Raw genomic sequence first — 27286 nt, 5'->3', positions numbered from 1 at the left:
AACGGGTTTTTTGTGCACCTTGACAGAATGGCCTCATGCCTGCTTCTGCTGCACGATGTGTGCCGACCTCTCTGGCACCCAAATTCACCAAAATAGGCTTTACCATGAATTTTATTACAGTAAAGGCTTACAGCCAGCAAGAATTCCATGGTTCTTCTACGCTGTTATCTCTCCAAGTAGCTCATATTTGTAATTAATCTTCCTTCTATTCCAAAAAGTGCCTGTCTAGGGGAGGGAAAGGAGGGCGCAAGAGTAATTTATGTTTTGCTACATACGTATACTTTCAAATAACGCTTGGGAGAAATTAAAAGCAATCCTAAATAGGGCTTTAGGATTGCACCAGCCATCCTGCAATCAACCTGAGCACATCTGGAGCATGGATCTCTTGCTACTCTCAAACGGAATGGGTGTGTGGGAAAAATCCTAAAGCATCAATATTACTCTGGGGGAGAAAAGGGGCCCTTCCTTCTTTCTCCAAGAATTGTACCAGTATTATGCGCGCTTGTAAAAGAACAAGTGTTATTTGGGGGGAGAAAAACTCCACCTACGGATCAGGATGACACCCAAAAATGTAGAATTGTTTTTCATCTTGAAATTAGCAGTTGAATAGTTCTGGCAAGTACAGATTTAGGACATAAGGAAAAAATGATTTAAGCAGGTACTGCCTCATGGAAGGCACTCTGTTCAACACAAATGCTGCTCTGCCTGTTGTCTGAAGTAGCGCGTGTGCGTTTAGGGAGGCCGAGAGCGGTATTTTTATTCAGTAACTACGTGAAAGAACATAAAGGCTCCCCTCGTATTACGAAGAGGCTAAGCTGACTTCCGTGGAAAGCAGAAACATGCGTATCCCCAAGCCGTTTGCCTGCGCCCCTTCTAAGCTCCTCTCCAGCCGCCCACCAGAGGACCGGGGACCCGGCGGCGGGTCCGCAGGACGGCGTGTGTTCCTCGGCCGCCCCCTTCTTCCCGCCAGCCCTGGTCGGCGTCCCGTCTTCCACGGCGGCCAGCCCCAGGCCGGCGGCGGCCTGCCCGCGGCGAGGGCCCGTGTGGAGGCGAGGGCGGGAGCCCGCCCTCCCCACAGCAAGGCCGCAGGCCTCGCACCGCCTTCTCCGCAAGAGGCTCTACCTGCGGTCCCGGCCTCAGCTAGGAAACCTCCTCACGCAACGCCGCTTCCCCGACTGGCTTCTTCTTCCGGAGAACCGGCCGGCGGGCACCCGGCCACGGCAGAAGCGGTGACAGCTAGCAGGAGGGCGGAACGGAGCCCGAGGCGGGGAGGGGACAGAGCCGCCCCCGCCGCTGACTGACCGCCCGCCCGCCCCAAAGCCGGCGGGACTACACCTCCCGGCATGCCCCGCGGCGCAGGGGAGCCGCGCGGTGCATGCTGGGGCCGAGCCGGGCCGAGCCGCCCGCTCTGCCGGCAGCCCAGGGGCGACTCCGCCGCCCTCGGCGGCGCCTGGGGGAGCGTCGGGCAGGGAGGCGGCGAGTCTCCCACGTGGGGCGGAGGGCTGCGCGGCGACTGGCTGCCGCGGGGACAAGGGGCGGGCCCGCAGGGAGAGCTTCCGGTGTCCCTGGGTTCGGCAGCTTGTTTGGATGCTGCCGTCACATCATGGCGACGCGCGGAGCGGAGGCAGCGCGCGGAGGAGGCAGCAGCAGCGGCGGCGGCAGCGCCGCGGGACGGAGCCGGCGCCAGAGCCAGGGCGGCGGGGAGGCGGCGGCGGCCCCGAGCGGCAGCCCGGAGGTGAGGCGGGCGCGCAGCCGGGCCCGGCGGGAGGGCGCTCCCCTTCTTCCCTTCCCCTCCCCTTCTTCCCTTCCCCTCCCCGCCCCGCCGGCTTGTGGCGCCTCGTTCCCCGTCCCCGTGCGGCCTCCGCGGCCGGCCGGTACCCCACCTCCGGCCGCTCGGAGCTGGGGCAGGCAGCGCCTCACCCCCCCCCCCCCCCGACACCCCCCCCCACCTCCGCTTTCGGAGGCCGGGCTCCGCTCCGCTTCCCCCGGCACCGGACCCGCCGCCGCGGGTGTGCGTCGGCGGGGCGGGGGGGAAGGTCTCGGTATCGCCCCCGGGCAGCTGCGCCCGCCCCGCCGGACACACACACACACACACACACACACACACACCCCCCCCCGAGGGCTGAGGAGCGCTCGCCGCCTCGCGCGCGCGGCGGGCCGTTGGGGGCGGCGGCACGTGGCGGGGCCCGGGAGGGCGGCGTTTCCTTACCCTCCGAAGTAGGCAAAAAATGGTCTTTTTTTTGGTCTCTTTTCCCTTCCTCCGCCGGAACGACGGTGAAAGCGGCGGTGTGCCGGGGAGACGGGGAGACTTGACAGTAATTTCTGGTTGCCCGTCCGCGCAGGAGCAGCCCGGAGCGGCGGTGCTCGGGCAGCGGGGGCTCCCGCCGTCCCGTAAGCCGGGCGCTGCCGGTGGCGTCGCCGGCACGGCGTGCTGGGCGGCAGAGCCGCCCCGGTGGTCTCACGGGCCGCTGGAGTATCTCGTCCGGTCTCCTTGCATACATTTAAGTCGCTTTTTTGCGGTAACTTCTTTTCTGTGCCGCAAAGGATGATAACATCCCAGAAATAGTAACTTGGTGGTGGTGGTGGTTGTTTATTTTGGCTGTTGGAAGGAGATTTAGGAGGCTAGGGAGCTAGTTTTCCTCAGTGAAAAACCGCCTTTTCTGCCGCGTGTTTTCTGAAGTTCTTTACTGGGAAGTGGCTCGTAGGTCACTTTAGTCTCTGCTGTGAAAGCAGATGATGTTGGTTTTTTTCTTACAAAAAAAACCCAACAACAACAAAAAAAACCCCAAACAAACCAGTATCTCCATATTATTTCATACACCCACCAGTCAAATGGAATTAAATTTTTTTAAAAAGTGAAATGTGGCGGGGATTATTAAGCAAATTTTACTTTGAACTTTTTTTGTGAATTAAAAATCCTTTGGCAATCGCTTGCAGATTTCCCTCCCCTTGCGTTGATACACGGGAGCTTCTTTATTTTTAGGTTCCTTGTGACCTGTTTGCATTGGGAATTCAGAACTTGTCTACCCTGCTTTTCCCAGAAAAGTACTGTGGATGACTAGAAAACTATCAGCTTTATAGTAAAGAGGAAGTGAAACCTCATTGGCGGAAGTGATTCATGCTATATTAAATGTTTTCTTAATTAGCACCTGTCTCGGATGCTTGCATTAAAAAAGGGCTGGTGAAATGTGCAGCACTTTGCCCTGCATGTAAATGCACTGGAAGTTTCCATTTAAGCTTTGGGTTCCTCCAGGGAAATTTTTGCTAGAATTACAGGAAGTGGGTTTTAATGTTTTAAGCTAAAACAGGGAAGAGCTCTTTCTAATCTTTTTTTCAGAGCACAGAGAAGAAAAATGACATGAACCCAAACTCTCTTTTTTTTTTTTTTTGTTCTTTTAGATTATGTTTGAGGTAAATAAAAAAGCTATTTCTAAAAGCAGGAATGTCTAATGTGTTATAAGGCCACTGAAAGAGCAAGAAGCATGGAAAGGGAAACAGGAAAAAGTAAGGACCATAAGCAGGGGTCATGTGAGAATGTGTCTGAACCAATATCAAAGACCGTATCCTGAAGGCCAGCAGTATTAATAGTGGAATTCTATTAACATTGGCTCTGTGTTGACTTAAAAGATAAAATAGATTTCCAAAGTAGCTGTTTCTTAATCATCCTCCTGCTGTGTTGGGACTTGTAACTTTGCAGTGCTTTGAAACTAATGATGAGCAATGCTGCAGGTGTCTCAGTCCAGTATTTTGAAAGTAGATAAATGAATGCATAGAACATAATTTTTAATGTAATGACAGAACAGGGCTAAATGTTTGCTCGAAATGACTTTCTGATCTCACAACTAAGATCTTAGTTCAGCAGGGAAGCCACCTCAGAGGCCTTCAGGTTTTCAGAAAGGTATAATTAGAATGCATGATCATTTAGGTCAGTGAGCACAGTATAGAGAAGAATTGCATGGAGAAATAACCTTAATAAGCTAGTCTTGTGGTCACAAGCACCTGAATTATTGTGTCTAGACCAGTGGATGAAGGTGCAGCTGCTATAAAATTCAAACCCGAATTTTGTGACATCCCCAAATGCTAGTTTTTATGGAGTGGGGAAGTCATGAATAAAATTACTGCAAAGAATGTCTGATTTTTCAGCACAATACGGTTATGTTCAATGAAGTCTTCTTGAGTATCTGCGCTGAGAAAAAGTATATTACATGTTTTCAGAGTAAGTTTTCCTGTGTTAGCAGGTAAAAGTAAATGGCTGGGATGCAGGAAGCCTAAAATTTGTTATAAACAATAAACATTTATGATAAATATGACATACTTTTTGCCACAAGATTTCTTTATGTAATTGCTCAGGATAAGGGGTATAAAGCTTTTATGTCCAGTGGCATGTGTGGTAAGTTTGAAAATGTCATCAGCTGAACAATGTTATTCAAATGGTGTTTTCTGGAGCCTGATGCTGAGCAAATGATTATGTATTTGCTTGTATATTTAGGTTGTCTCACAGTTACCAAAATCTGTTTTATGTACATATGTGTTCTGAAGCTTCCAGGTTATTTTTTTGAAAGTATTAGCAATTCCAAAGGCTAAGGTTCTATGAGTCTTTTCACAGTACAGGCCAACTGCTACTATGGGGAATGTAGGAGGTGTTTTGATAGATTTATGTTAGTGTGCCCTTTTTTTTTTTTTAGGGTAATTTGCTAACCTGTAGGAGAAAAAGGATGTTGGTGTAGCTGCTAATGATGGTTTCTTTTAATAAGAGGTACAGAGAGGTGTTTTCAGGTGTTTTAGGAAAAGACTGACTATGTGTGTGTGCAGGAGTATGAAGATATAGGTACTTTAGTACACATAGTACCAATAATAAGTACAGTATATTTTAGGTAGCACTGTATGTTACAGACTTTTGTAGGTAATAGAACAAAAAAATAAGTCCTTTCATGATACATTTTGGCATGGTAGGATAAGTTCTGTCTAGGTGTCTGTTTTGTCCTTATGTGTGGTGCGTGTTACTGAAGCAGTACTCTTTGAAGTAAAGTTGGCTTAGGCTCTTGTGATCATAGCTGGTTTCCTAAATGGGATGCCAATCTTGTACTTTCATATTTTAGCTATGAAGTAAGGTAGAGTTTTCATGATGTAAACCTCTTTTGATCAAGATACAAGTTGAGAGAACAGAGCAGAAGACTCAACGAAAACTTTGGGGTGAGCAGGGATGTTACCAGTAATTTTCTGACAGGCATCCTCAAATTGTTTGGCCTGTAACTCTGTCTTAAATAGCTTGAGGATGATTCGCTTCTTCAGGTATGTCAGTGTCTTGTAATGGCTGGTTTCACAGCTAGGTAGGCAGCAAGTATCTTATTTTTTTAATGATAGAGTTTTGAATTTTGATAAATAATTTTGTGGTCTTATGAAGTGGCAATGTATTCTTTGTCTCTCACTGGAAATCTTTCTAGGCATGTAACAATCTAATTCTGGTTCATCAGATTATAAACCACCTATCATTAAAGCCAGTTGGAAGCCAGCTGGAAGCTGAGAGAGCATGGTAGCAGCTAGAAAAGGTAGTGGTGATTTCAGTAGAAGGTCTTTGGTGGGGTGGTTTTGTTTTGTTTTTATTCAGTCAGTACTGAATCAGCACTATTATACAATGTGCTGTTGGAAGTGCTCTGTTCTGGCTGGAATGTTAAACTGAGAAGTTCACTCGTCTGATGAGCACGCATTTGAAAAGACAGAGGTAATAGCTTGGGTTGTTCTGACCATTGTCTCAGTAAGGGGGGGCAATTTCACTGAAACTGATACGGTTTAGTACTTAACATCCTCAATGTGACGTTTATTACTGCTGTACTCCAACTTGAAGCTTGACACAGATAAAATCTGAAACTATCTGTAGTTAAAGGGTTTTAAGAATAAAACTGAGTGTAAGAAGGCTGTTTAGACTTCTGGTTATGTTGTAAATATCTAAAGTGGCAGCTAATGTAGAAAATTTCTTTGTTAATCAGAATCAGGAAGTCATTTAGCTATTAGTGTTTGTGGCCCTTGTCAGGCAATAACAGACTTCTGTGTTTAAAATGAAAACTAAACACTTTCTGATCCAGGTAAAATACATTAGAATTTTAGTATGTTGTGCCACTACTGTCAGTTTTGCTAGAACTTACGGACTACAACTTGATAGAATTTACCTAGGTTTTTTGTTAGGGTTTTTTTGTGTGTTACCAGGTTGTTCTAGCTGCTGGTAGAACCACTTCTACAGTATTCTATACAATTTTTAATTGTATTTAAGCTAAGAAAATTAGGTATTATTACAAAAACTGTCTACTGCCAGACTGAGCTTTGGTTTTGCAGGGAGCACGCTTGCTTGTCAGTGAGCTTGGATTTGTTCCATGTTCACTGGAAAACCAAAAAAAGGTTGACAAGTTCTGTAGTTTTTTTCACTATTGCTATTTTCAAATATATTTGAGTTATGCAAGACACTTGTACACAAACCTTTTTCTTCAATTCAGTATTCTGGTAGGTTATTTCTACATTCTTTGTTAGACTTCGGAGAATGAGTCTGAAGTTCTGAAACTCCTTGTGGGTTTTTTGATGAAGGACAGAGAATACTCAGAGTTGAGAAATTATTATTGTCAGTAAAGAATTGGACTGACACCTAATTTGACTTTGACAAAAAGCTCTGCTGAATTAATGAGGTGGTGGTGTTCACTCTGTGAAACTTCCACATGCTTTGGAATACGCATGTTAATTGCCAGCTCTGAATTCACAGGTGTTTGGGTTACTCTGATGGTTTGCTAGTAGAGGTGGGCATTTTGCAACTCATTGGTCACATGTATGCCCCTGCCAGTAGTTCTTTTTTCCCCAGAACTGGCCGAATTTTCTCAGATGAAAACCATCTCTGGGTTGTCTGAATTTGAAGCAGTGCTTCTCATGAATGTCTTCTTGCTGATGGTGTTCCAGTACCTCAGTAGTCAGTGTTAACTATGTACCTGTGGTGAGGATAAGGTATTTTTTGTTTAGTTCCTTATGCTCTGGCCGTGATTAGATTGACTTTTTTTTTTTTTTAGTGACTCTCGTGCTTTGGCTTGTTTCCAACCATCGTGCTAGCACTTCTGGTTGGCAGGATTGCCTATTGCTGTGCAGTGAACTGGGTTGAGGTACTGATCTGGCTATAAACTGTGTTAGAACAAGTTGCACGAATGTTATTGCTAGCACAGCAGAGGCGGGTGTGAAAAAAGGGAATGAAATTGATAGCAAGAGAGCTGTTTGGGCACTGCTGCTGTTCAGGGTTTAACCACAGCCAGTCAGGCCTTCTCAGCTGCTTGTTGGAGTTCCTGGCAATTTTGTGCTCTGCTTTCAAAAAGAAAATTTTGAGTCTGTTTATGGATTTCAAAAGTCTGGAAATACTGTGCCAAAGCAGAAACTTTGAGCTTAGAGCACACTTTTCCTGCCTTTTGCTAGGCTTCTTAGGCAGAAGTATCTGAATCGGAAGTTCACGTTCTAAGTGATGGAAAAACTGCAAGTTTCAGCTGTTGTGTTGGTACTGCAGTTCTACTCTGGTGTCACGTTGTGTTCATATACCATTGATCTTTCCTGTCTTGTCTATGTAAGGTGACACAGTATCTTCAGCTTCTATAGGAATCATGGTTTGTGGAGAAGATCTGTGCCATGGTTTCAGCCATTGGTACCTACAAAAAGGTTAAGTGAGCTCTGCTTTTTCACATCTCTTGTCCTTTTTCAAGAAGCATCTCGTTTGTTTAGCTGACCCTAAACTTGGAGGGGTAAGCCTTTCCTATGTCAATGGAAGCCTCACAGTTTAAGACAATCTAAGGAAAAAAAATAAGCATTTTACAGCTCTAAAAAGTCAACTGCTAAATGCTGGGGTTGGTCATTTGTTACAGCAATTCTATTACTGTATTACCTTTGCAGTCATTTATCAAGTACGTTGTCTGACGTGATTGGAGAATGATAAAACTGCAGTGCCTTTGTCCATAAAGCACGTGCATCATTTCCACACTTGTAAAGAGCAGTGCCAAGTGAATCTTCCTTGATAAGTCAAAAGTTGCTCCTTAATGTCTATACAGATTATTTGCGGTTAAAAAGGTTATTGTCCTTCATGAAAGATATTGTATGAATTCCATCTTCTCAAGAATGAATCTGCCTTGAGATAAGGTCTGCTTGCTTTAAGTATAGAGAACAACTAAGCTGTTACTTTTTTTTTTTCACAATGTTAATGCATATTTGTTTAATGATTTTTAAATAAGTCTTCCAAGCATGCTGAACAAATTGGGAGTTGAAATATATCTCACAATATATTATTAGTGTTGGCTGCGTTCCTTTGATGTTGGCTAATTCCTTTTGAAGAGGAAAACGGTCCATCTGTGCAGAATATAAAACCCAGTGCAAACTCCTGGCTTTAAGAATTAGCACATTTATAATATTAAAATATAAGATAATCTGAAATTAATTTGTGCTTGAACAGCATAACTCTGCGTATAAACAAGCCCTGTTTTTATAATTCCTTGTGGCTTCAAGGAAATACACTTCACTGAAAATAAATCGATGAGAATGATCGCTTTACTTTGGCAGTAAAGTGAGTTCAACTCTGCTTATTGTACTTTTAATGATATATGCATGTTGTATAGTAGGATTGCAAATGGACAGCAAAAAAATACCCAGTCACCTCCAAGTATTGTCCTGAGTCCCAGCTTCTGTAGTGTAACAAAACAAACAAAACAAAAAAGCACCCAACCAAACACCTTTGAAGTTCTCATCAGCCTTAAATGTTTCTAGAAATTGAGAATGTAGTTCTAGTGATTGAGAGAGGAATCTGGTAGCTGCTTAATAAGCTGTAGTGTTCTGCTGCAAAATACGGACATATCACTGCAGTGTTAAAACAACTGGTGATGTTTAACTTTTTGGTTAAATGATTAAAATTTCAGGGTTTAAGAAATCTTTCAAGAAAGTTCTCTTTAATTGAGCAGAAATAATGTATTGTTAAAAATCATAGGTAGTGGGATTCCAAATCTGAAGCCAGTGAATACTCAATTTTTCTATTATTTCATAGATGCGAATCTTAACATTTCAAACATGGATGTGCTCCTGGTCCTGTTTATCATTCTTGTTAAACAACACATTTTCTCTAGTCGTCAGCTGACAATCATATTTGGCATTCTGATTGAAGTAGCTTAAACTCTTACCCTAGCTATGTTATCAAAATAATGTATTTCTGTGGTTTTCTTTAGACTTCCTAGCAGGTTAATATTTCCCCCACTTTCTTGCAGTATGTCTCTTGAATTACTTTAAAACTGGTATCTTTCAGTTTTCTGAAACTAACATGTAATAAAGTTGGTTTTAATAATGGTGTCCTCCTGTCTCAATTTCTGTACCTTATTTTTCAAATAACCGTACATAAAGCTAGTTAAACTCTTGCTGAGTTTCAGGTTTAGTATACTTAGTGTTGATTTGTGAGATACATTTTTAAAAACTGTGAGGGAGAAATGTTTTCATTTAAGATTGTGTGCTGTAACAGCTGAGATGATAGCCAATTAGTTTTGGAGCTTTAAGAACAGATTTCCATGTGAACTTTTAATTTCTAGAGTATAAACAGTTTTGCAATGACAAAGTATCAAAGTTGTTTCGTAATAGAGTAATTAATATTTTGCGCTGTTGTGTGCTGTTTTCTTCATCAATCTTTAGGCTCATTCTGTGTACAGTTATTTATATACCTGTCTTAACAACAGTGAGGATCAGCTTGAATAACGGTGGGGTTTTATTTGGCAATGCGAAAGAAAGGTGAAAGTTTCATTTTAAATACAGTTGCCTTGACTGTTTACTTCCACTTCTTCCTTTCCCTTCTGAAGTTGGTTGGTGGTGCAATGGAAGAAGCTGGATCTCGGGAGATGGAAATGAATAACCAGGATCAGCTGGTGAACAGGAAGTGCAATGAATTGTCTGATAGAGCATTGCAGCATGCGCATTCCAACTGTTACGGCCTGCAAAACACAGGCACGTTGGAAGAAGCCGAGTATATCACAAAGAACAGAAAGCACCTAGCGTCCACATGCTGCTCTCAAGAGTCTCGTGAGGAGACTCCTGGGAGAGAAGAAGCCCGTACCGATCCACCTGATGGCCAACAAGATCCAGAGAGTGAAAAACACAAAGAGAAAACTTTGGGTATGTTCTCTTCGGCATTTTGATTTTTAAATGGCTTTAATATTTTCGTAAAATAGCTATGCATTTGCTCTGTCTTTGTCTCAAGCTTACTCTGTAGCCAAAACTTGTCATCTTTAACAGGGTATTCTGAGAAAATCATAGAATCATAGAATTATTTAGGTTGGAAAAGACCTTGAAGGTCATCAGTCCAACCGTTAACCTAGCACTGCCGAGTCCACCACTAAACCATGTCCCTCAGCACCACATCTACATGTCTTTTAAATGCCTCCAGGGATGGTGACTCAACCACTTCCCTGGGCAGCCTGTTCCAATGCTTCACAACCCTTTCAGTGAAGAAATTTTTCCTAATATCCAATCTAAACCTCCCTTGCCACAACTCGAGGCCATTTCCTCTCTTCCTACTGCTTGTTACTTGGGAGAAGAGACCGACCCCCACCTCGCTACACCCTCCTTTCAGGTAGTTGTAGAAAGAGATAAGGTCTCCCCTCAGCCTCCATTTTCTCCAGGCTAAACAACTCCAGTTCCCTCAGCCGCTCCTCATAAGACTTGTGCTCCAGACCCCTCACCAGCTTTGCTGCCCTTCTCTGGACACGCTCCAGCCCCTCCATGTCTTTCCTGCAGTGAGGGGCCCAAAACTGAACACAGGACGCGAGGTGCGGCCTCACCAGTGCCAGTACAGGGGGACGATCACCTCCCTGCTCCCGCCGGCCACACTGTTTCTGATACAGGCCAGGATGCCGTTGGCCTTCTTGGCCACCTGGGCACACTGCTGGCTCATACTCAGCCGGCTGTCGACCAACACCCCCAGGTCCTTTTCCGCCGGGCAGCTTTCCAGCCGCTCTGCCCCAAGCCCGTAGCGCCGCACGGGGTCGTTGTGACCGAAGCGGAGGACCCGGCACTCGGCCTTGTTGAACTTCATACAGTTGGCCTCATCCCATCGATCCAGCCTGTCCAGATCCCTCTGTAGAGCCTTCCTACCCTCCAGCAGATCAACCCTTCCTCCCATCTGCAAACTTGCTGAGGGTGCACTCGATTCCCTCATCCAGATCATTAATAAAGATACTAAACAGAACTGGCCCCAGTACTGAGCCCTGGGGAACACCACTTGTGACCAGCCGCCAACTGGATTTAACTCCATTCACCACCACTCTTTGGGCCTGGCCAGCCAGCCTGTTTTTTACCCAGCAAAGAGCATGCCCGTCCAAGCCGTGAGCAGCCCGTTTCTCCAGGAGAACGCTGTGGGAAATGGTGTCAAAGGCTTTACCAAAGTCTAGGTAGACAACATCCACCGCCCTTCCCTCATCCACTAAGTGGGTCACCTTGTCATGGAAGGAGATCAGGTTGGTCAAGCAGGACCTGCCTTTCATGAACCCATGCTGACTGGGCCTGATCACCTGGTTGTCCTGTATGTGCCGCGTGATGGCACTCAAGATGATGTGCTCCATAACCTTCCCCAGCACCGAGGTCAGACTGACAGGCCTGTATTTCCCTGGATCCTCCTTCTGTCCCTTCTTGTAGATGGGCGTCACATTTGCCAACCTCCAGTCAACTGGGACCTCCCTGGTTAGCCAGGACTGCTGATAAATGATGGAAAGTGGCTTGGTGAGCACTTCTGCCAGCTCCCTCAGTACCCTTGGGTGGATCCTCTTCGGCCCCATAGACTTGTGTGTGTCTAAATGTGTGCTTCTGCTTAGGAAAAGGCACTTCTTAATGCATATGTAAGAATCGTTCAGCTGGTAACACTATAATAATAATAATAATAACAACAACGTGGTAATTACTAATCAGCTTTTTTAACTTTGCGGTTGTTGGATTAACTTTTAAATTTGGGATTGTGGTGTTCAATGCTACCAAAGCACTGCTGATACTTAAATTCCAAAGGCTTATTAAAAACACTTGTGTCAATATCCTTTATTAGCAAAACTTAACCTTTTAAATTTCACTCTTTCAAATTTTTCTTTTTATCTGTGCTGTTATAAACTATGAAACAGAAATATTTTTGTGGTTTTAAGATTAAAGTGACTTTTGCTATCCAAGTTGTGTAATGGCACATAGGCAAGACAAATTTATTCTTACTGTGGTAATTTCCTATTTGCCATCCATTAGGATTATGTAGCTATCAAATCACAGAACAACTTAACTCACACTAATTTCTCGTTGTTCTATATTTTACGTCTAAAGACAGGCTGCTTTTCTGGTACGTTTTTTTTCTCAATATGGTTGTCTTTCATCCAATTCGTAGGAAAAGAAGTGCTATTATTAATGCAAGCCTTGAACACACTTTCTACTCCAGAGGAAAAGCTGGCCGCTTTGTGCAAGAAGTATGCTGATCTGGTAAGTAATTTGTAAAGATAGCAGGAGTTATTCATGTGTTAATATTAACTGTGGAATGCAAGAACTTCTAATACAGGACAGTTAACGATTTTGAATCTTTCACAGTGTTGGTAGGAAGAAAAAAAAACCGCTCAGGCTTATTATGAGAATTGTTTCAGCCAAACTTGCATGTAGTCATTTCACTTCTACATGACTGCCTAAATCCAAAGAAAAAATAGGTTATGATAACTTTTTGAATAACTTGGTGTTGATGCATAACATTAGGATTAACAGAAAAGCTAAGAGTTTCTTTTGGGAGTAACTATTTTCTTAGGTTTTGTCTGTTAATAATGCTTTTGTGCTAGCATTTTATAATTTATACCCTTGAGGATAAAGGGAAAGAGCATACTGTGATATCGAGATTTGGGGAAAAAAAAGTCAGTTTTACTGAACTCTTTAGTGATTTTTGGGGGGTAGGGGAAGTTGGAAAGTTCTGGGTTTAATTTTGCTTTGTGCTTTCTGATCGTGCAAAGGAATGGATAGAAAAGTATACATTTCTTCAATAACAAACCAAAAAGGCAAAATTTTAGCAGTAATTGATCACAAAGTGTGTTCCCACCCCAAGTAGGAGAAATGGTAATTTTTTTTCCTTAAATTAATTGATCGCAAAATTGCGGCAGGGGGGAAGGCTCGTGAGTTCACTGGAAAGACTGGAAATACTGTGTGTATGTTTTCCCACCGTATTTGTAGCTATAAAATGAATGCAAAACTAGAGATAACTGAATAGCTTGACAAAAGTGTAAGATTTATCCTTCTGTAGATTTCAAGCATATTATAAATGGAAATGTTTCTGAAAATGACGTAATGGCTGCATGTGGCATAACTCTTCTGAAATAAATGTATTTTTCCTTTGAGAATAATGATGTTGCCAGAGCTTTGACGATGAGCTAGCAGGTAGTCTTTTTACTCACAGAGGCAATACTAATTACTTAAAAATAGACTTAGATTAGTTCTGTTTAAGAAATCCTGAGTCCTCCTTGGAGGTCTGTTATGTTTTTGCTTTGTTTTCCTTGCTCTCTCTCACATGCATGCTCTTGTTCACATGAGGGTATTTCCTTCAAAATCAGCAGCTTCTCTAAGAAGTCACTTTCATTTAAATGAGAAACAATAATACTTCCATAGTGCAACTCAGGGATGGGGAGCCCACCTAAAAATGAGCTTTGATACTGTGAGAGAAAAATGCAGTAAATTAGTTAGTTCTTATAAGCAATTGCTTGCACATGTGATGCCTTTTCTGTTTGAGCGAACAGCTCCCATGTCAAATCACAGTGGTGATGATGATGGCCTGCATGAGGAGCTACGTTGGCATGAATTCCTCGCTTCTGCAGAAAGAAAACAGTCTGCACCATCTTCACTTTGAGTTTTCTTGTTGAAGGAAAGATCTCAAAACAGTTAGGGAACAGCTAGACCAAATGAATTGTAATTTCCTTCAAGAAGCTTGGCAATCAGGAGAGACATGTTTATGTTGGTGTTTTTCCCCTCCCAGGAGAGGACCCATAGTCTATAGACAGAGTAAGTGTTCACAGTCCATAGACAATCACCATCCTAGAAAACTAGGTTTTTTTCCCCATGATGCTCACAACTGCTGGGAAGTTGGGTGGGAGCTTGTCAAGGTGTAACAGTAGTTCCGTTTTAGCTGAATGAGTCTTAGAGGTACTCTGTTCCCCTTAAAAAGTTTAGGTTGGATCTGGTTGTGTTCCTTTTAAGATGCACTCTTTTCTTCATGATAGTGGTGTTGAACCACTGGCATAGGTGTCGGCTTTAATGCCAGCAGAGGTTTGAACTGTTTATGACAGTGCACCTACAATGCTTTTTTTCTTTTTTTAAAGATTCATCATCTTTAAAGCTCACTGTCAGGTTTTTCAGTGGTGTCTCATGAAAAGGACTGTACAATAAAGGTAGGAATGCCTCTCTCCTGGCAAAAGATCTTCCACAATATTTTTTTTTTCCTAATTTGGAATCTATCAGGAGATCAATTTGTGATGCAGGAAGGTTTGCATCCTTGGTGATATGTCTCACACTGGCATACTTTTACAGGCCTGAAGTTTCATAGGTATGCAAACAGCACAGCCACTTGAAGTGGTTTTTCTGGCCACCCAAGAAAAGGGCTTTTTATGTTTGGATATCAAAATATTCCCTTGACGTTCCTTTTCTTTAAACTAGATTAAATATGCATTTAATTTACTGTTGTCGTGGAGGTCCTTAACTTTATTCCTTCTTCTGTGCTTCAGCATTATTTTGAGCTCTTTCAGAAAACCAGCATTGTATTATTCTTCTGTCATGGTGATGTTCCTCATTGCCAGCCTTCTTTTCCTGTGGTGTCCCGAGGCTGAGGCACTGTCTAATAAGGAGCAGTGTTACACTTAACATTGTTACCTTCTTTACGGTAGAACAGACTCTAAATAATATGGTTTCTTGGGGAGCCCAAAAATCACGTATAATGGAACTCACTCTCAACTAGATATTAATGCAAGAAACTTCTATTCACTGGATATTCATAGAATAGATTTTGAAGTCAGCACTATATACAAAGTTTAACGCTGTCATCTACCATCTAAACAGCCTAAAGGAAATAGAACAAAAATTTTGCTTCAAATGGTTGAGACTACAGATCCCTGAAGTCATCAAAGTATGGGCTGTGCAGCTTTAATAGTATTTGGCTTGATTTGTCAGGGCTGCTAGTTGTTTGTATCTGTTCCTTTCTGAAATAACTTAGCATTTTACAAACTTGTATCAATTACTGCTTCCTTTGGTAGGAGCTCCTGCTGACAAGAAAGAACTCTGTGCACAGTTCTGTGGGTTTTTCTTTTTGATAGTAAAAACAAGACCTGTTGGATATGCAGCTGTGTGTACTTTACAGATAAGAGAGTGGGAAAAGTTGTGACTTGTTGAAAAAACAGTCTCAGTTGGCTTTTAATTGTATCTGCCACATCCTCCTTTCTCAGGGCTAGTCCTACCCCTGTAACTGAATGCAAGCTGATAGCCCATGGTCAATGGGTCCATGGTCCCTGTTCCTCAAAGGCGAATGTTTAAGTTGAAATTTATCTACTTTCATCTTCTGTCCTTACACATTTCAAATTCTGTGGGATGATGGGAGTTTCTCTTTAAGATCAACTTGGGGGTCTTAATGAAATTATTTGACTTCCTTGCTTTTATCTGAAATGTTTAAAAGCTCAGTCTGCTCATCTAGATGCATAAAGATAGTTTCAGCTATGTTTATTTAATAAATATACTCTCTAATGTTAGTTGGAGGAGAGCCGGAATGTTCAGAAGCAGATGAAGATACTGCAGAAGAAGCAAGCACAAGTTGTGAAGGAGAAAGTCCACTTGCAGAGTGAGCATAGCAAGGCCATTTTGGCACGTAGCAAACTGGAATCTCTCTGTCGGGAGCTTCAGCGTCATAACAAGACTTTGAAGGTTAGTTTATTTACATAAATTACAGTGCCAGTGATGGTGGAAGTCTCACTGATTACTGCTTTTTACTTACTGCTTTGCCCATTACCTGTACCTGCAGAAGATGAGTGGCATGTGGCATAAGTGTACTTAATTTTAAGGTAAAGAATATGGGGATAGTTCAATTCACTAATTTTTTTTTTTTTTTTTTCCCTCAAACTGGTTCATATTACTTGCAGTATGTGATCTTGTCATACTTGTTTCTGGGAGCAGTGCTGATGACTGCTGGAAAAAATAGCACAAGTGAAATAACAGCAGCATGAAATGGCAGGGTATCAGAAAAGGCTTAATTCTGTCAGAATATAATGGATGGGAGTGAAATGGAAGAAAGCCAAGAGATTCTTATCTGTGATCACTGTAGGAAATTTCATTACAGTATCAATGCTGTTTTTAACATCTGGGCAATTCTTGCATTTCCAAAGGTATTCATGTAGCATAATACCAGCATCTGAGTAATGTTGGTAATGGTAAGGACAAGATTCTCTAAAAGTTTTTGGAATTTCTAGATTCTTGGTTCCATTTACTTTACATGGGTAGTCAGCATAGCATATTGTGATTCTGGCTTATTTTAACTCTAGCACTGTAGAACTTGAAACTATACAGAATTGAATTCTTACCATTGTTTCTGACTCAAAAATATGAAAAAGGTGCATGGTTTGGCTTGAACATGTTAATATTCTCTCATAAAAGGAAGAAAACATGCAGCAAGCACGTGAAGAAGAAGAAAGACGGAAAGAAGCAACTGCACACTTCCAGATTACACTGAATGAAATTCAGGCTCAACTGGAACAGCATGATATACATAATGCCAAGCTCCGTCAGGAAAATATTGAACTGGGGGAAAAACTGAAGAAACTCATTGAGCAGTATGCATTGCGAGAAGAGGTGCTTACATTATGCTTCTAATGGGATTCTGTTAGTTCCTTGACTGTAAGGATCAGATAATTATTTAAAGGGGAGAAAAAGCCCTAATACTTTACAGCCATCCTGTAGATGTATCATAAATTATTCTTTTTACTTCACTACTGTGAAAAATTAAGTAGCTGTTTGGCCCACTATCTGCCTTTCCTGTCTGGTTTTGCATACCTAAATTCAAGATGCATTGAAAAAAATCTTTCATAGTGAAAGTGGTGGAATAGGAATAAGTTGTCCAGAGGTTGTGGAATCTCTGTCTTGAGAGGTATTCAGAACTCAACCGGGCAAGGTGTGAGCGACCTGATCAGACTTTGAAGTTGACCCTGTTCTGAGTGGACTAAATGGCTTCCAAAGGTTGTTTCCAACATAAATATGTATTAATATTTGAAGTTCTTCTAAATTATAATTTCACATTGTAATGGGAGGGAGATATAAGAATTATCCTCTATCTTACTTATTTTGGTTCATTAAGGTTGGGGGAGGGGTGGGAAGCTCCTTTGTGTATGTAGCTGCTCTTGTTGGCATAGAATCAAAGTAAGCTGTCACACTTCAAGAATATATTTGGACTAGTGTCATGAAAATTACTATTACAGGGCTAACTGAGCTAGCTTTAATTGGCACCAGTGTGTGAGCTAGCCAGTCTAAGCTACAGCAGTGGAAAATAGCCAATTCTCCTTGTCAAAGAGGGAACTAAGTTTCAAGGAGTTCTACAGCTAAGATTAGTTTGCTAGTTCTTAGTTGTCACAGGGGGGTTGGAATATAATTTCTCAACTGGTTGGGTTGGGGGTGTTGGTATGGTGTTCTGGGGTTTGGAGTTTTTTTGTTGTTAATCTGGATCAGTTTGAAAGCTCTGTGTAGACTAGTTCCCCACCTTTTGCGATCATGGAATATTTGTATCTACCATGAGATAATTTGAGGAAGAGAAAAGGTAGGAAGCTGCCTTGTGCTACTTTACAGATGGACGTAAGACTGCAAAATTCAATGATTTGTGGAATTTCATTAGCTAAATAAACTATTGAAGCAGACTTCGCTCGTTTTGAGCTTTTTTAATTATGAGGACTAGAGCTTTTACAAGTAACAAAGTACAATAAGGACTAGAGGTAGATACACCAACTTTAGAAGAAAGGATGTAGACTACTTGTTACGGGATTTTTAAAATGGTGTGAAGTGACTGACAGTATTGTACCAATTTAATAAAATACTCATCTGACTAATGTGAAAGACAAAAAATGTGTAGTTATAATGTATGGGGATAAAGGGAATAAAAAAAGGCATGTAAAACAGTCTTTTGCTGCTTTTTTTCTTTTGCATGAAACTTCTAAACGATATGGATCTCCTCATACATATACAGTTAAACACTCCACTGGTCAGTTAAGGTTACATTTGACTAATAAGGTTTTCTTTCTTTTAGCATATTGACAAAGTGTTCAAACATAAAGAACTGCAGCAGCAACTTGTGGATGCCAAACTTCAGCAAACTACCCAACTTATTAAAGAAGCAGAGGAAAAACATCAGCGAGAAAGGGAGTTTGTAAGTGAATTCTATGTATGTTAAGGGAAATAACAAAACCCACCAAATCGGATTTTTCATCATTTAAAGCAACTACAGGAAATTGAGGGGACTGTCTTTTGAAAGTTAGACTAGATTTCAGCAGCAAGACTGAGATGTAAGTGTTGTGTTGTATGATGCCTACAATGTTAATGCACATATTTACAAGCAAGTAATGTTACTGTTTCCATTTTCTCAGCAAATGTGCTGGATATCATTTAGATTTTTCTTAGACTGGGAAATATCTTGAGCTGCAACACCAAAGGTACTTTCTTGCAGTCAAGAGTTGTAACTTGTGGTTTTATGCTCTAAGAAATACCAAATGCAGAATAAAGCATATGCTTTTCTGAACTATCTGTCTCCGAAACTATGCCTGATGTTTTATTTGTATGTTAATAATCAGCAATTTACTTGCAGTCTTCCAAGACGTTTGCTTCCAATTAAAAAATAATACTTAGGTGAAGACTTTTTTTTTAATGCTCCTTATGTATCTGTAACTTCTAGGCAAAAACCTTGCTTTTCCTTTATAATCTTAAAATGATCATCCAGTGTTGGATTGTTCTATATTTTTACAACATAATTTTGGAATCATAAGCTGATGAAAGTCTCTCCAAAGATGAACCTACAAAATGGTGTCAAGTTGAAGCAAAATTGGTTTGAACTTGTCTGTGGAGGTCATATTAGTGACTGGAGAAACGGAGGTGGAAAATAAATTAGGTTACAAAACAGTTACAAATTATATACAGTTTGTTAATGAACTACTCATATAAATTTAGTGCTTCAAACTTGCTGCAGAAATAGAAACATTGACTCATGCTACCAATTAGAAAAAAGTTTCAATAAAAATTTCTGCATGCCAGCACATGCTTTAAATCATATATATGAAAGTATAGTATAGTAAAAAAAAAAAAAAAGCCCATGTGAGAAGACATGGTTGAATGGCCCTTAGGTGATGTCAGTGTTCATTTTTCATCATAGATCAAGTGAAGCCATTTTTAGGAGTACTTTCTTCATTATGTGGCTTTTTTGCATTGTTTTTTAGCTGCTAAAAGAAGCTACTGAGTCCAGACACAAATGTGAACAGATGAAGCAACAGGAAGCTCAGCTGAAGCAGCAGGTATCTTTTTTTAATGGAGTGCTCTTCAATAACATGTTTTCCAAAAAGAAAATGCCAAGAGATTTGTGATTGTAGAGGACATAACACAACAAATTAAAAAAATACCAAATACTTTTCATAAGTAATATACTGCAACTGATGAATGATACATATAGTTTTTTTCATAAAGTCCTAAATTTAATTTCCAGTAGGTAACTCTTCAGTAGTGAAGTGTGAAGTATAAATTGTAAAGACTTGACATTTTGTACTTGCTGTTTAATACAGCTGTTAGAGTACTGTTACTGGAAAGTGCTAAACATTGAATTGCTAGAGATAGTATCCTTTTAAATTAATAATGTTAATATTACAAAGACTAGAGTATATGAAAGCTTAAGAATCTATTCATTGTGACAGTTACTTTACCATTCCTTGGCTTCTCTGAAACTGTTCTTGTCTCTTCCAAAGGTATTTTTATCTTTTTTTATAGCTGTTCAGCATCAGAGAGGCCCTTATGACTATAAAGAGTTGGGTGGGGATTTTTACCCATGCAAGATTTTAGAATTTGTTCCTTAGTGTTTCCATCTTGGCCTTTTGTGGAGGTTTGGGAGCAAGCAATGTCACGTTTATCCCTGTAGTTTTTCAGAGTTAGTAACCTGAGTGTCTCTGTCCACAAAACCCTGCTATCTTCAAATTGTTTTCTTGCTGTAAATGCTACAGCAAAGTTCTCTCCGAGAGTGGAGAAATGGTCTCCAGTTTTTGCACTGGGGTTCTGGATCACCTGCAGTCATTGGCCGCATGTGAACTCAGCACATAAGGCAAAGGGAGATGGTAGGTTCAGTTTAACATCAGAGCATCTGAGAAGCGGTAGCTGTTCCTTTTATTGTATACCCCTTAGTTTTGTGAAGGTTTTTATTAAGTCTCCTTGCAAGCTCTGTTTCATGCCCTTTTTTCACACTTACTGTACCTAAGACTTTTCCAGGCCTTCCAACAGTTATCTTTAAAGTATGTGTGTAGTTAAATGTAATCATACACACATATCTTCGTTGGACTTGAACTCATTAATATCCAAATTCTCCCAAACAGTTTTTTGCCATGCTTAGTCTTTTATGGTTTTTTTTCAAGTTGGTTACCCTCTATTTAAAATCCCACTGCCTTTTTGTTATGCTTTTTAATAGTAACAACATGTGTAGTTAGGGGTTCCCTGGGGCTGACAGATTATTTTTTTTGTAGAATGAGCTAGAAAGTTCAGTCACAATAATGGCAAAAAGTCATGATGTACCGTTGACAAGCTAGGCTAATTCCTGTTATGAAAGTTCCTCTACTATTAGAGCAAAATACAGTATTTCTGTACTCTGAATTATATTGTCCTGCAACCCCAAACATAAGAATTGAGAGAACTGATTACTCCTCCGTTGGAGTAGGAAGTTACTAGTAAACGGTCATGTATTCTTAGAACATCAAATCACACACTGATAGTGTAAGTTGTTTTAATAAGAACCATAACCTAATTTTTTTTAACTGTGTTAATTAACATATTTTGCAGTTCCTTCTTGATGATTGACCTTGTGGTACAGGGCAAGAAAATTTTCTGTCATCAAATGTTAATGCTCTTCACTTGTTAAAATATAATGCTTTTCACTATTAAATGAATTCCTTGTCAATATTCGCTTTCGATGATTTTTGCTTGCTGGGCAGATATCGTAGGTTGTGAATGCGTATTTTCATTTCTGGAATCAATCATGTTTATTTTGTCCCAGCCTTGGTTGTTAGCTTTGGCTGGTGAAGGTGGAAAGGTAGGTCTTTTCGAAGTTTAATTTCATTAACCATGTGCTGAATTTCCTGTCTATGTGTATGTCCACAGATTTATTTTTTTTTCTTCAGTGGGGAAGCAAAAATGAGATAGTGATGAACTGTGGTGTCTTCCAACATTTTATAGACATAATATCCTTTTTACTTTAGAATATATTGCTGTTCTATAAACATAGAACTCTCTTTCATATATAATTTGACTAGCATGTTTTCAGACAAGTTCTGCATGCTTCTCAAATGGAAAACATAGGATAGTATAAAAAAAAAGATAAAAAGTTAATCTTCTACTATTTTGAGTTTTAATTTTGCCTCGTACCTTAGTATTTTTGTATTTGTATGCAGTTGTTCAGGTTAATGTTCATGCCTCTTTTCCAACAGCTTTCTCTTTACATGGATAAGTTTGAAGAATTCCAGACCACCATGGCAAAAAGTAATGAACTCTTTACAACCTTCAGGCAAGAAATGGAGAAGGTACTTACAGGATTATTTAGTTTCATAAAAAGTAATATAAAAATGCATGCTGTTAGCGGGATGCGTTTTAGATTTTATAACAGTGTTTGCCTTCTGAAAATATATGGAGTATTTTGACATTTAATTTGGATCATAAGATAGGGCATAAGAATTCGTCATGTTATGGAAGAGAAATGTAATTTTTTTTCTGGTTTTTTACATACTTGCATAATATCTAAATCTCAATTTCAGTGTTTTATCAAAGGCTATACAATACTTCTCGGTCTTTTTGGCTGTGCTTATGTTTTAAAACTTCTTTTCCTGGAGCTTTTTACTAGTTGTACTTGAAGGTTGCTAGTCTGTTTCTTTTAAGAATCAATCTTGTTTGAATGCAGAATCTGTATTTGTGGGGTTGATTTTGTGCAGAAGGACTTTTCTGTAAAATAACTTGTTCAAAACGGACTTGGAAGGTAACACTAAGAAGTCGAATTACTCATGTAAACCTACCTACGTTGCAACACAAGCCACAAAATTAAGTTTTTTATTTATCTTTCGTAGATGACAAAGAAGATTAAGAAACTGGAAAAGGAAACCATAGTGTGGCGTACAAAATGGGAAAACAACAACAAGGCTCTTCTGCAAATGGCTGAAGAGGTAATTACCTTTTAAGCAGCGGTATGGCTAAACTAGAGTCTGTGTCCTAGAGAACTTCATACAGTTTTTCAGTTTTAGAGAATTGGGAATAATACACAGTAGCCTCTTCTTGGATTGTCTGCCTTATGTTTTCTGTTGTGTAAATGGTACTGTTCTCCTCAGACATGGAAAATAAAAAGCTGCTATATAAATCTAAACTCATGACACACAAAAGAAAAATTCAGCCTCATCTTTACTTGCTTACTGTTTAATTGGTGGGATAATGTGTATGAAATCATACAAGCTGAATGAATTGACTGTATTTTAAGATGCTGAGCAAAGTTCAATCAGTGCTGCAATAGAAATCCATTTTAAATATACAAGAATGACATGAAGGAAATAACCCATGTGTAAGGGATCAATTACTTTCCTGGATTGCTGTTACTTCTGAGGTCATGAGGTGCCATTACTTAATTGCAGTCCAGCAAGAGAGGAGCTGAAACAGCTTTCACACAGGCCATAGCATACAGTTCTGCCTACACTAGGGTCTAGTTCAAATATATTAAGTATGACTTTGCTAAACCATGCTAGGTCATACAGGTTCTGCTATAGCACTGCTTATCTTTCTCTGTTCTTTTAAGGAGCTAGTTAGGAGAGCCATGAGTATGGTACCTTCTGACCTGGACTCTGCTGCTGGATTGTAGATTTCCTACTTGTATGCCCTTCTGTTCCCTATAGTTGCCGTTATTTGGGTTGTAATTGACTGCTTTATGGGACTTCATATCAGCATCCTCACTGATATTCAGCCCTCACTTAAAATTAGCATTATATAGTTATATAGTTCTCATTGCCTGTTTCTACAGGTGTTGCCACTCCAGCTTAGGCAAACCATCTGAAGTGTAGTGGTCAAGTATTCTGAGGAAATTTGCTCTAGTGCAGCTAGAATTTGACCTACTGGGTTAATTAAGAATTAATATTCAGGATTAAGTGGTGGTGATTCTTTTCATTAATTTAAGAAAAAAAAAAATCAGTTGGATCACAGAGCTTTTATTTTCTTTTGTTCTTCAGAAAACAGTAAGAGATAAAGAATACAAGGGCTTTCAGATAAAACTGGAGCGTTTGGAGAAGCTATGCAGGGCCCTTCAGACAGAAAGGAATGAGCTGAATGAGAAGGTGGAAGTCCTTAAGGAGCAGGTTTCTCTCAGAGAAGCAGATGTGGATCTAGCTGTGCAGGTGTTGCAGTCCTGCACACTCAATTCCCATGAGGAGCTGGGAACTCCCACTGACATGGAACCAGGAATCCAACCTGATGTGGAATCATGTATGGCAAATAGCTCCGACAAGACTGTCTCAACAAGTCCTGTTCCTGGCACTGAAACTGTAGACTAAAATGAAGTGTAAACACTGTATTAAGAGATATATTTTGTGTATAACTTTCTCTGTTGGTGGTAACTATTTGGTTTTGTGGTGAAAATTTTCTTACTTTTTCTACCATATCTGTATTTTCTTAGAACTACTGGACTTATGTGGTACAGGAAGCTGCATAGCAGCTTTAAATAGCTTAAACTATAAATTTTCCACAACTGTGTTGCACATCTGCCTCATTTTTTAAAAGAAAATATTTTTCCATAAAAGGATGCATGTGCGTTTCCTTCCCACAACACAAATCACTGTCATGGAAGACCGTGTACAGATATAACATCGTTCTGGGGAAAACAGTGACAGCAGGTCACTTTTTGGTTTAAAGAACAGCATTCTGGTTTTGTTCATTGATTTGCCATTCAGTATACTAAAGATTACCAATTTTTCCAGTAAATTTATCTATATAAGGATGTCTAATGGCCAGTAAAAATGTCAGCTTTCCCCTCTAGTATGTTTTCATATATATGAAAGAAAAAGTAAAGGTCCAGAATATAGTAAAAGATGTTTAAAGGGTTTTATGTACTTTGTGGTATGAAAAAACAGCTTTGAAATACATTAATTTGCAGCTGGTGAAACAGGGTGTACAACTTTTTGCAGACTTCTCAGGGTTGTGTTGTAAAGGTTAGTTTGGCCTATTTGCCCTACCTGTGAACATGTTAAATATAAATGTGTGAGAAAAATGTACAGCAATGTTACCGAGTGGAATTTTGCAGTTGTGTAGCCTATTGCACAGATGTTGGTCGTGTTCTTCCCTCTTTGCTGCACTGTGTCCATCACATGGTTATCCTGACTAGAGAAATCCATTACTGTCTAGACAAATCTCTGGATTATCTGAAGGGCTGGAAAATAGACATTTACTGCCAGAGGTGTGGAAGACACGAGTCTGTGGCATATAGGCTTTCTCTAATAGCCTTGTATGCAATGTATTTAAGTGTTAGTTAAGCGTATACTGGTTGTAATTGAACATGTAGATTCAAATACTTTTGCTGAAGTACAACATGGAATTTCTTGCTCAACCTCAAAGCTGTACCAGTTGGCAGAGTGCCTTCCCAGTTAGGTTATCTAGTAAAGACGGTACTTCAAATTCTTATGCTACCATACCACAAGCAAAGTTCCCTTGTTAACCTTAAACTGTATAGTCTTTTCTTAGAAAATTTGATACCCACATTTTTACTTCTTTTCCTGAAAGAAACTAGGACCAACATTTATTTTTTGGCAAGGCAATGTGTGAAATAACTACAAGCTACCCTTAACTTGAGTTCCCATGTATTTAATTTCTAGTTTTGGTTGCTGTCATTTTAAGAAATACGAGTGTGTGTAGCCTTTTCTGGTACTTAAAGTTCTTTGCACTTACTTGGGAGGGGATTTCTGAATCAAGCACATCTCTCAATGAGCTTCCCACCCTCATTGCCCTTGACAGTTTAGTGGCTAAATTACTTGAATGTTCAGGCTGCACTGAGCTCCTGATCCTTTTCCTGTAGTAATGGACATTGAAATAATGTAGCTGTCTCTGAAAGAGAGTAAGGTTATGTAAGGTGTAACAAATGTGTTTTAGCTCATACCACTGAGAGGAACTGCAAAACTGACATTTCTTAAATGGCGGAGCAAATGGGAAGCTGGCCATCTTTCTCCTAGATTTGTGCAGGTTTTGTGTTTGTGGTCCAAGCACAACGCTGGAATGAAAAGAAGGTAGCAATGAGCAGTCAGTCAAGTTAGACTCAGAGCTTTGAAATATTAATCATGCTAAGCATTTGGCATAAAAAATACTGGAAAGAAGTATTTCAGACTTGCTTTTCAAATGACTTGCTTTATAGAATCAAACTGTTCAAAAAAAATAGTTGTTGCAAGAACTGGTTTTCAGCTAACACTAAGCATGAAGTAATTTTCCTGAGGAAAAGTGAAAAAATTTGTATCTGATGCATCATACCCTTGGCAAGGTAGGACATGCAGTTTTCTATTTTTACAATTTATTATTTGGACATTTGTATCTTTAACAATTCTTTATAGTGCTTGTTCTATATGGAGGCAAGAGTGAATTTTTGGACCCTGCTGCAAGAATATTTTAAAGGGCTTTTGGAGACATGATAGATGTATAGAACAGCAATACAAATATATTTGTTACTGACTTAATATGTAAATGAAGCAGAATGCCCCAAGTGACAGGCTTTTAAAATGGGGATATCTTTTCTCTTTCCTACCCTTAACATACCCATATCATATCAACTTATCTGGCCAAGGTGAGCTATATTTTGCTTCCTGAAACCAGTCAATACAGTTTCATGCATTGCTTAGAGTGTTGTTTTAAAAAAAAAAAAAACCCACCAAAAAAAACCCAAATTCATGTAAGGGATAAGCTCAGCACTCTAACTGATCTGCCATACAGCAGGCTATTGCACTGCCAGTCTGCAGCCAAATTGGCTTCAGAAGGGTTTTTAAGTAAACTTGTATTAATGCCTTTCTCCCACTACCATAAACTGTTTAACCTGGGCTGTAAACTGATGTAGCCTGAAATAAGTATGTCTAATTGTCAAAACTCTGGGGCCTGATTGACAGTTTTCACCATGATTAAGCTGCAAAAAGCTAAATTATGTGATGCAAGACCCAAATATGTGTATACATACACAAGTAAGTTAGGGCTGTATCTCTAATGTTTTGTCCTTCCTTTCATTACACCTGGTTATGTTACAGTTCCAATTCTCAGGTGTTGCAGAAAATCTACCTCTTTGGACTGTAGATGGAAATAACTGTGAAAAAAGTGATGCAGAAATCTAGTTTGTGCTAAACACACTGCTTTATTTTTACAACCCATGTCTGCTTTCATGAGGAAAAACGATAAATGAACAGGCAGTCTTTGTTTTGCTTTTCAAAAACATTTTGTAGAGATTTTTCACTAATGTGAATCTGAAATTTTATCTACTCGATTCTGTATAGATTAAGTAAATAAGTATGCTTAATATATTGGACTCTGAGTTTTTCTTTAACATCATATTCATGCCTTCTAACTGGATCTACTGAACTCACTGTATTTGAAAAGTCAAGAATGAAAATTAAAAGTTGTGAAATTTGAGTTCAAGTGAAGCGCCCTGAGAAGGGTGCGTTTGCAGGGTCATGTCGATGACTTGCCTGTGGCTGGTGGTAGCTGGCGCCAGCCGTGCAGGCAGAGGACGGTAAGTGAAGTGCTGCTCTACCTGCTGCCCTTGCCCAGCCGGCCTCGGTTGGGGAGCGCTGTAAGGCGGAGGGCAGGAGCTCCGGCTGAACCTGTGGCTGCCCGCTTTGAATTCTCCTTGTGCCTTCTGCCTCCAAAAGGTTATCTACCATAGTTCACTTGGGTGCAGTGTGAAAAATACGGGGGTTTACGTTAAAAATCGGGTTGTCTAGTAACTTCATCCAGTGCTCCCTGTTCTGTCATATGATGTCGGGCCATATGTTAC

General features: G+C 40.4%; 1 protein-coding gene across 1 annotated transcript; it reads left to right on the top strand.

Moving 5' to 3' along the window:
• The first annotated feature begins 1360 nt into the window (after positions 1-1360).
• On the top strand, positions 1361-26811 carry TXLNG (taxilin gamma). Its single transcript, XM_052774114.1, has 10 exons — positions 1361-1735; positions 9843-10155; positions 12398-12489; positions 15775-15945; positions 16672-16866; positions 18308-18427; positions 19488-19562; positions 21729-21821; positions 22359-22454; positions 23502-26811. The coding sequence occupies exons 1-10, from the start codon at positions 1376-1378 to the stop codon at positions 23820-23822; spliced, it is 1836 nt and encodes a 611-aa protein (XP_052630074.1). The 5' UTR covers positions 1361-1375; the 3' UTR covers positions 23823-26811.
• Positions 26812-27286: the final 475 nt, after the last annotated feature.

Source organism: Harpia harpyja, chromosome 22 (assembly GCF_026419915.1).
Source record: "Harpia harpyja isolate bHarHar1 chromosome 22, bHarHar1 primary haplotype, whole genome shotgun sequence".
In the NCBI taxonomy this organism is placed as follows: domain Eukaryota; kingdom Metazoa; phylum Chordata; class Aves; order Accipitriformes; family Accipitridae; genus Harpia; species Harpia harpyja.
The sequence above is the reverse complement of the archived record's forward strand: the minus strand, read 5'-3'. Positions and strand labels throughout refer to the sequence as shown.

What these genes read in the sequence shown, in the direction of transcription:
- TXLNG (XM_052774114.1), top strand. Translation starts at nt 1,376, where the DNA reads ATGCTGGGGCCGAGCCGGGCCGAGCCGCCCGCTCTGCCGGCAGCCCAG. An exon ending in CCCCGAGCGGCAGCCCGGAG is followed by an intron (nt 1,736 to 9,842) that starts GTGAGGCGGGCG and finishes TCCCTTCTGAAG; the next exon opens with TTGGTTGGTGGTGCAATGGA. An exon ending in AGTATGCATTGCGAGAAGAG is followed by an intron (nt 16,867 to 18,307) that starts GTGCTTACATTA and finishes TCTTTCTTTTAG; the next exon opens with CATATTGACAAAGTGTTCAA.